Source organism: Hypomesus nipponensis, chromosome 19 (assembly GCF_054491055.1).
Source record: "Hypomesus nipponensis isolate SF chromosome 19, ASM5449105v1, whole genome shotgun sequence".
In the NCBI taxonomy this organism is placed as follows: Eukaryota; Metazoa; Chordata; class Actinopteri; order Osmeriformes; family Osmeridae; genus Hypomesus; species Hypomesus nipponensis.
In genome coordinates this window covers 13,212,797-13,222,756 of record NC_140379.1, presented here as the reverse complement: position 1 = coordinate 13,222,756, position 9,960 = coordinate 13,212,797, and the positions used below count along the sequence as shown (strand labels likewise).

The following is a 9,960-nucleotide window of genomic DNA, read 5'->3' as shown; positions in this document are numbered from 1 at the left end:
TCATTGATCATGAAGTGCCATTGAAGACGATACAATATGGTGGGAAAAATTAATTAATCACAACATACGAATGTCATTTATCTGGCATCTTTATTGTTCACAGTTGGCTGGGCTTCTCCACACCTTTCAGAGCTTGGTCTGTTCAGCTCTGTTTTCAGTAAAGATCTTCACTAAAGAAGAGTTTTCCATTTCAAGGTGACTTGCCTGTGGGGGGCATTAGTGTGTACACCCCCCCACCTCCACAAACATCCCACTTCCCACCCCCCAAAAAACATATCCGCCCACACAGTAGTTGCCTAATGGACAAAAGGTGTCTGATAATGACTAAGTAGTACTAATGTAAGTGTGTAGCAGTCTTCATTACCCAAACAGAGAAACTGAGCAGGAAAACGGAGGGTGGAGTTAAACGATGCCGTCTTTCAAACATGCCTCCCACTCCCTGAAGGATATCTGATATAAGATAATTCAATAGGTTTTTGCTTCAACTCAGCAGTTGTTTTCTCATGTTGTGCGTTCTCTGAGAGACGGAGGGAATACACCACCACAGCGGAGGAAAGGGTCTTTATTGGTATAGCCTGAGCTCAAGTACATACCAGGGTAGAGTGGGATTTCATGTGATGTCAAGAAAGAAGCATGTGTTGTGGGTCACAGTTCCACAACGGCCCAACCTGTAATATAGTCTGGGTGTCAAACTGTCAGTGTCTAAAGACTACCTCCACAGGGCGTGATGACGACAGGGAACGTATGGTAGTGTTGGATCCAACTCTTTTTTAGCGCGTTCAGGTCAATAAACACTAAAGATGATCAACCTGTGTGGGCTGATAGACGTAAGTTAGGTCGTTTATTATGGTTCGAAACACTGTTTTCATACAGTCGAGTTCCACTGAATTAAGTAGATTCGCAGAAATCATTATCCCATTCAGGCAAGTACAACTGTTATGCACCCCTGCAGACCTCACCATGAATTTTCAAGAATAATTAGATTTATTTTCTCAGAAACCCCGCAATTCCAAGCATAATCTTCATTGTCAGTTAGTGAAGCTGTAACTTTTCCCTGGAAACAAAGAATTCAATAAATCTGTTTGTGAGTTTGTTCCTATGGCAACTTACCGGACTGTGTCGGTACAGAGGTATAGAAATATGGTGACCTTGTGTGTTGCTCTTTTTACCTAATGTTCATTCTGAGAATAAGGTTTCTGTGAACCAATCAATTTAATCAATAACTTAGTTCTCATTCAATAGTCACTCCTTGGTAGTGATTCAAGCCACAAACTGATACATTTTACATTTAGTAATTTAGCAGACGCTCTTATCCAGAGCGACTTACAGTAAGTACAGGGACATTCCCCCTAGGGAAGTAGGGTGAAGTGCCTTGCCCAAGACACAACGTCATTTGGCAGGAATCGAACCAGCAACCTTCTGATTACTAGCCCAATTCCCTAACCGCTCAGCCATCTGACTCAATACATGAAATAGAATGACTTGTCACAACGACTGTTTACTTAAGCTACTGTTTCCATGGTAATTGAGAACATGCAGTTGGAGGTGAGTCTCATTTCCAAGTATCGACATTCCCTCCTTCTGCTTCCCCTACACGATTTACTCACGTGTACATTCCCTTGGACACGACCACAGTCTGAAAGTACCATGTCAGGAGTTAGTAGGGGTAGGAGATAGGCGCCCTTATGACTGACACACATAGGGCCTGAATCATTGCCCAAATGTGGATTTGAGTGGAGCACTCAAATAAGCGAATAACAAATAAAACCGTGCTCTTCTACAGTCAGCATTGTTCTATAACCTTGTTCTTAATGCTGCTCAATCATATGGCTAAAAATGCTACACCAAGGTAAGTTTTGGTGCAAACCGTTATTGCACATCCGGGATAGATTCTTCTTCATGGATGTCCAAAATAGACGATTGAAGTCAACTCTGTCCTCAGTGTGATGATGACGTGGATGGTCCCCCTGAGGGAAGGGCTCTGAGCTCCAGTACAGCAGTGTTTCATACCAGGTTAAACCAGCACGGCCATTTAGGCACTGTTAAATGTTACTTGTGCCGTTTTGTTTCCAAGGTAACAAGACGGGTATATTTAGAGTGTACAGAAAGAGGCAGAAGGAGAGAAAAAAACAAAACGTGTTGATGCTTCTTGATGGCGCAATTACAAACAGACAAAGTCAAATATTGAAGATCAGAGAACATCTCATCTGGTAGCAGTTGGAGAAGGCATTCTCCACCATTCACCAACAAACCTCCTTTTCCATTAGGCTTGACTCACATGGTATTTTCTACTTAGAACTGATTCATGTTGCACAGTACAGTGCAGTTCAACTGCAGTTGTTTGCATGGTCCATCACTTGTTACTACTACTGTGGAACTCTGAGAGAGGAGGGGACAACTGGGATTGGAGTGTTCTTATGCTGCCTGATGACAAAGAACACCACTGCTTCATCAATGAGTCAGAAGGCCGTAGATGTTGTGAGTAGTTTGTCTGCTGCCCATATCTTAATCTGTACCACTTCTAACATAAAAAGTTATAATTTCACAGTGCGTTGTAAATGGACAATTGAAACTGAATGATTTCACGATTCTCCCAGTTTCCAAGAAATGTATTGATTCTAAAAACAGACGGTAACATTAGTATAAAAATGAGCTGTGACTGTTTTCCTCATGGCATTGCTACACAAAAAGACATCAACTAAAGTTCCCTCCAACACAAGCATCGGTCTTGACTAGTAGGTGGACAACGTTGTGAGGTCACAGCCTGCGTGCTGCCCTGAGCTTGGCTGAGCGTCCCCTGGGGTTCTCCATCACATCCTCAGCCTGAGGCATCAACACCCCCCTCTGCAGGGGCACCCACGGAGCCCCACCCCTCCTGCCCGCCTCCGGCTCCTCCCCCTCCCCCCTCCTCCCTGCTGGAGTCTGTGGCGGAGGCTGCGTCTGGGGGGGGCCGCCAGGTCCTCCCCCAGCAGGAAGCGCTTGACCAGGCGATCCTCCAGAGAGTGGAAGGTCAGGACGCAGAGACGGCCCCCGGGCTTCAGCAGGGTCTGGGCGGAGCGGAGGCCGGCGTGGAGCTCGTTCAGCTCGTCGTTGACGAACATCCGCAGGGCTTGGAACGTTTTGGTCGCTATGTGAGACGGGCGCTGGAGACGATCACTGCGAGCGTAGAGGGCGGCAGATGAGAAGGAGCCTGAGGTGGAACAGAAACAACGGAAGAGGATTTACTGAAGCAGGCTCCATTCCTCGACATCTTCCCAAACGTTAACAAATACGTATATGTTGTCCCATCCCAGAAACAACACTAATTATACGCTCAAGGTGAACTATATGATTAAGTGATTGTATTTTCCACAGAACTGCAACTCAAATGACCAGGTCTGGAGAGGACAGTCATTACTGGTTTCCAGAACTACTGTTATCAATGACAGCGCAATCAATCGGACCCCCATGAGACTCTGTTAATTGTAGACCGTTTATTGTACATATACACCTGACCCCACACATATCCATCTGAATCCAATGGAATCTGCTGTTTGCAGAAAATCTATAATCACATTTCTTTATATCTGTATTACATTTTCACATCTCGAACACAAGAAAAAGTGCCCCAAATGTTGTCCCCGAGAGAGAAGATGTAAAAAGGGATAAGGTAAAAGAGATGTCAGGAGACAAAGAGGAGGGAGGAATGGAGAGAGTGAGAGAGCAGTGTGGCATTTCTCCCCTCCTGCACTCGGCAGCACTAAGTGTGACTCACCCAGCAATCAATACAAAGCCCATCCTTGACCACACCAACTCCTGCTCTCTTTTCATCCCTTTTCTTCTCTATCGCTCCCCTGTTTCTCTCTCTATCTCCGTACCTCTCTCTCTCCGTACCTCTTTCTCTCTCTCTCATCTCTATCTCTCTCTCCATCTCTAACTCTCTCTCTCCAGGTGATCTCAAAAAGATTTCATGAAAATAATGGGAGAGGGAGGAAGAGGTTGAAGCAGGGAAAAGTCTGAGAGGAAGAAAAGGAAAGAGAGATGGAGACAGACAGTGTCTTGTGAGGAAAAAGGTTCTGTATGTAAGGAGACCCCTAGCAGCCTATAGGGAAACCACAGCTCAATACCAACCTATTGTACCTAACTATGTCAACAACCTGAATGATCCTAAGGCTGAACTAAAAACAGATTCACTTTCATCAGGTTGTTAAGGACAGCTTCAACTGCTACGACAACAAAAACCCATCACCAACGGCAACGAACAACAACAGTGTTGTGGAAGCAGGAAGGCAGGACACTGGTAAGACTATCAAGACCTGAGGTTCAGGTAGTCCCTGTTCTAGTTCCTGGTCCTTGTCTAGATCCTGGACTACTGTGTAGACCGCCCACTGGCCCTCAGGCTAATCCCTCTCCCAGTCCTAGGCTTGTTGGCTTAGCAACAGGAACATTAGGGCTGGTACTCCTCTACATGAGCACCGTGGCGCAATACACAACCTACGAGAAGATGGCACGTTGCGTTCAACCACTTGATATGATTCACTTCGAGGTACCCCAAAAGCCCCATTTAGGAGGCGATATTTACAAGCTGCATGTTTATATGCAGGACGGGCGGTGGTTAATACGCCCGCGTCATGATTGTTTGATAAATCCTGCTTTAGGAGGCAGCACTAGAGGCAGTATTACATCATGGCTGTTAGGGCGTGCATCCACACGAGCGCTGCACATCCTTCCACGGACCAGAGGCTCGTGTCAGCTTATTAGTTTTTCTGCTTAACTAAATATTAAACACTGGAGGTTGCCACATTTGAGCTTATAGCCTGCCTCAGAAAGCATGTGCCATCATCTATACATACAAAGACTATGGATCCATGGTGTTTCACATACTCCTATAGCAAGTTTCTAAATACCTAAAGGAGAACCTTCTCTAAATAAAAAGCATCCCAAGACACTCAAATCAGGTGTGACTTCGGCCACAGTTCATTAGTTGATCAAGATTTCAATGGTGACTGTCACAAGGCATGCTACGTGGACTCACTGTGTCCCTGTGTTATGGAAGGCTGTAGGTTAAGTGTGTGTGTGTGTGTGTGTGTGCATGGGCACTGTGCACAGACACACTCTCGCTATAATCAATCATGTTATTCCCACTAGCTGTGTCAATCAGGCGATCACACAGGCCCTAGTCCACTCGGATGTGGTAATGGCCCCGCAGCCTCGGTGGGAGAGGAGAAGCCCCTGGGAACCCTCTCCCATTAACTGGAGAACATGCGCCTAACGCCCCGTGTTCCCTGCCGTCACCTCGTGGCCCAGCCCAGAAAGGCTGGGTGGGATAGGCGGGGATGCTGCTTTCATACTCTTGAACACGGTTAGCTGATGCTAAAGTCAGGCTGATGTCAGTGTTAGGCTGATGTCAGTGTTAGGCTGATGTCAGTGTTAGGCTGATGTCAGTGTTAGGCTGATGTCAATGTTAGGCTGATGTCAATGTTAGGCTGATGTCAATGTTAGGCTGATGTCAGTGTTAGGCTGATGTCAATGTTAGGCTGATGTCAATGTTAGGCTGATGTCAGTGTTAGGCTGATGTCAGTGTTAGGCTGATGTCAATGTTAGGCTGATGTCAATGTTAGGCTGATGTCAATGTTAGGCTGATGTCAATGTTAGGCTGATGTCAAAGCCAAATCTTCAGCCTAATGGGAGGAGAGCTCGGAGGCCGTGGCCGCAGAGACACAAAGGATGGGGGAGGGGAGTGTCCATGGTGAGAGCGCGCGCACGCGCAAGAGAGTGCAAACACAGGCCTGGCCAAGTTAAGCCCAGAACATAATCGCGGCCAGAAGTCTGGATGTCCGTGTCTCTGTCACAGCCTCTCTTGGGCTCAAGAGATCTGCCGTCTGGGCGATATGCTTCTGCAGAATATAGAATGGTGGAGGGATGGAGGGAGGAAAGGTGAAGGGATGTAGGGAGGAGAGAGGGAAGGAGGAATAGAAGGAGGGATGGAGGGAGATGAGATGGAGAGAGCAGCAGGGGAATGAAGTGAGAGATATCTCCAATATCTCCAAAAGCAGGATGTCTGAACACTGCAGACCATACACCCCCCCCCCCCCCCCACACACACACATACCTCTCTAGGCAATGGAGTGGCCGTCAGCGCCGTGTTCCCCCCACCCCCTCCCCCGTCCACCCACGGGACCTACAGGAGTCAGGACCTCTTGGATTGATTGGAATAAACATTGCTGGTGACTCGCTCTGCTCTTCAAAGAGATCAAACAACGGTCCCTCCCTAACACCTGTTCTCCCGCCATGACGCACACAGCACCACCATCTAGAGGACCCCCCCACCCCTCTCTGAGATGAAAAAAATATACAAATATATAACTACATATAATAAAATGACAGGGAAATGTCAATAGAGAACATGAGAACGATGTGTGAGTGTGCGTGTGTCAACGTGTGCATGCATGGACGCGGGAACACACGTGTGAGTGTTTGGATGCAGACAGGGGCATACAGTGAGGTTGGGTGGGAAACCAATCAAAAGAAACAAAGAGGAGAGAGGAGGAGGGGGACAGGAGGAGGAGAGGGAGGAGAGGGAAAGGAGGAAGGGGAGAGACGGAGGTGGAGGGTGGAGTAAGAGGAGGGGGAGAACGAGGAGATGACGGAGAGAAGGGGGCGGAGGAAGAGAGAGGACAGGGTCTTTGAGAGGGAGGGGAAAAAAACAAGAGTCAGTCTCTTGTCAGACTGTGAGCCGCGCCCTATACCCCCCCCCCCCCTCTCCCTCTGTCTGTCTGTCTCTCCTTCTCTACTCTTTAAGCATTGTAATCTCCTCAGGAAGGGTGTGGGAGAGGCGTCCAAAACACCGACGCAAGAGAGGAGGATGATGCTCATGATTAGTGTCGCTGGTCGTGATTTATACAAGAGGGAGACCCAGCCAGCATTTAATACCTCCCCCTCCTTCTCTCTCTCTCTCTCTCTCTCTCTCTCTCTCTCTCTCTCTCTCTCTCTCTCTCTCTCACTCCTCCCCCCTCTCTCTCTCTCTTTGTCTGCCCAACTCTGCCACCAGCCTCCCCAAATTACTGTAGGGAATTACGGAGGCAAGTTACCTGCCACCACGCTGGCCAGCTGTTGGGTCCTGGTGATGGGGTAAACACTGCGTGCCTTCACGATGGCCAAGGCTATTTTCCTGGCGTGCTTCTCTTCGCCGTACGCGCTGAGAACAGACGCAAGCGCCTGTTGATCTAAGGCGTTCACCGCGTCAGTGGCGCAGGGCATGTTGGGGTACCTACGCACAGAGAAGAGCCCAATTAAGCTGCTTGACGTCACGTCCTTGCTGACAGAGGCAAAGCCTGACAAGCTTTAGACCGACAGAGCTGAAAACCACCGTGCCTGCTGCTGTTCTGGTGCTGAGGACCATGGAGAGAGAGAGATGGGGAGAGGGGGAGGGAAAGATACATTGAGATAAGGTTCGATATATGGAAAAAGACAGAGCGAGAAAGAGTGACAGGCAAAAAAAAGAGAGTAAGATACCCAAAGTTAGAGTGAGATATACATAAATAGTTGGAGAGATCATCTCAGGACTTGGTTTTCAGGAAACATGAACAATCTAGAAATCAAAACACATTCAATACATGTGAACTCAACTAATTGCTAAAATGGCATAGCTAGTGATATATTTACAGTGTGAAACATCAGTATGGTAATGTATATATGTCTTCACACATTAGCATGCACCAGCAAATATTAGCAACAGGTCTACAAGTGTGAACTGTGATTGAGAGACTGATGTGCAGGTTATGTATTTATTATTTCATTCAGTCACTCAGTCAGTCTGTTAAACAAATGAATTAACACTCTGGTTATTGGACTGTTTAAGTGGACATTCTTGTGTAGTTGTGTGTAGAAGGTTGCTACAGTATGGTAGTTGTCTCCTCATTACACAGTACCAATCAGTGCTTCCCAGAGATAGTGCTACATAATCCTGTTTGCTTGAATAGCTCATGTCAAATCACTGTCATGGTCCTCCAGCTCCAGGGAGATTGATAGACAATGAATTAGAGGCCTTGTGAAGGTTAGAAGTGCATATATACAGCTGAGAGAATAAATCTCCCAGCCAAATGGCATGAGGATGACAGAACAGGGGAAATAAAATTGGCACAACACAGTATTAGATTTCCCAGCATGCAACTGCAAGGAGATAACTTTCCATGAGGCTGGGGAAAGACAGGATGCAAAGAGTAGTTTAATCCAGAATTGTTCTCTTATTACACATAATACAAAGTATAAACTGTTTATTGCCCCTCAAATAACTAGGTTGAATGATGTTAGTATCTTTAATGGTGAGTGTTGTTAATCAGAGCTATACAATGACAGTACTCTGAGTCACAGGCCCTGAAAGTACAGAGGAATTCTTTATTGGTCATAATTTGAAATTGACAGGAACGCAAGGGTGTTCTTTCAATTGTCGTTTTCTTTTCTTTTTTTTAAACAAGCAGTCTGTTATTGAACTTTTCTAACCTTCCATCCAACTATGAGGGTTCTATTGGTGTGGACTTAAGGTGCATCAATATTCAAATCTTGACAGTTCTTGAAATAACAATGCCATCTTGTATCTGAAGAACTGCAGTGTGTATTAAAGTAAAAAAAAAAAAGAAGACTGAATTAGTATTGAATCACTGAATCACTCCCTCCTTTTCCTACCTGTTGGCATCCATCCTCATGTCCAGAGGTCCGTCCTGGCTGAGGGAGAAGCCGCGCTCTGGGCGGTCCATCTGCATGGAGGAGCAGCCTGCATCCAGCAGCACTGCGTCCACACTGGCCGGCCTCAGGCCCCACTCATCCAGCTGGACCTCCAGCTCACTGAAACGACCCAGCAGGGGCCGCACTCGACCCCTGGGGGTTGGGCGGTGGGGACGGGAGGGGGAGGGATGGATGGAAAAAAAGAGGGATGGGGATGGGGTAGGCAGAGAGAAAAAGAATTAGGGGTGAGGAGGAAAGGAGAATGAAAAAAAGAAAGAAAGCAAAAAAGGGTTTTGATCAAATTATCAAATGTCACAAAAGACCAGGAAAGAACTGCATGCAGATGACTGTACACAAATACTGCACCAAGAGGTTAAGCTCGATGTTCAGATAACAACACTGCAGTAATGTACACTGTATTTCACTGGATTGCAGTTCTGTACATGGGACAAGCTGACGTCTGGAATGTTCTACTTCATGACTTATTAAATATTAACATAGAATTGATTGGCTATGACGGTCTGGCTGTAAAACCAGTCCATGCTTTTAATGCCCGTCTCCTTGGAATTCTGAGGAATGTCCAGGTTAAAGCACTCATTCCTCTGGTCCTAACACCTGTACAAGACACAGCAACACACACACCCCTTCCAAAAAAAACTAAGCTACTGCCTAACACGTCCTGACACACATACATCTACTTCCTCACACACACGCACACACACACACGCGCACGTGGGATACTCCAGTCACGCTCATGCATTTTTCATGTGACCTTTTCAGACTGTGAGCTGAGAGAGGAGAGGAGGGTTGAAGAGAAGGAGGGAGGGACAGAGGGTTGGAGGGCGGAAGGACTGGATGGAGTGACGGAGGCAGGGAGGGAGTCTCCATACGTCGGGGGCGTGGGGTCATTAGGGCTGCAGGGGCCAGGCTTGCTGCTGGGTGCTGACTAGGGCGTGGGTGCAGACCCAACTCATCACAGAGTCACATAGTGTGTCCTCCGTCCTTGACACCTCCACCCTTCTCCGTTCTCCCACTCCCTCTCTTGTGCTCTGCTACTTTTTCCACCCATCCGCTCCGATTTTCTCGTCTAATCCACCCCCTCGCTTGCATCCTCCTCCGAGACGTCATACTAAAATGAAATAGCAAACTAAGCCACCAGCACCACCCCCCCCCCCCCTCGCCCCCCGTAGAAAGAACGATAAAGTATTTCAGGAGCCGCTCTGTCCACTTCTAAAAGGTCTTCCACCGGCGTCTCAG

General features: G+C 47.2%; 1 protein-coding gene across 1 annotated transcript in view; it reads right to left on the bottom strand.

Annotated features, from left to right (window-relative positions):
• Window positions 1–542: 542 nt before the first annotated feature.
• The window catches only part of mettl15 (methyltransferase 15, mitochondrial 12S rRNA N4-cytidine), a 33,404-nt gene continuing 23,986 nt past the window's right edge, over window positions 543–9,960 (bottom strand). Inside the window, 4 exon segments of the mRNA XM_084683135.1 lie at window positions 543–2,912; window positions 2,915–3,190; window positions 7,071–7,249; window positions 8,665–8,856. Coding sequence (XP_084539261.1) covers window positions 2,758–2,912; window positions 2,915–3,190; window positions 7,071–7,249; window positions 8,665–8,856 — 802 coding nt within the window. The 3' untranslated portion in view covers window positions 543–2,757.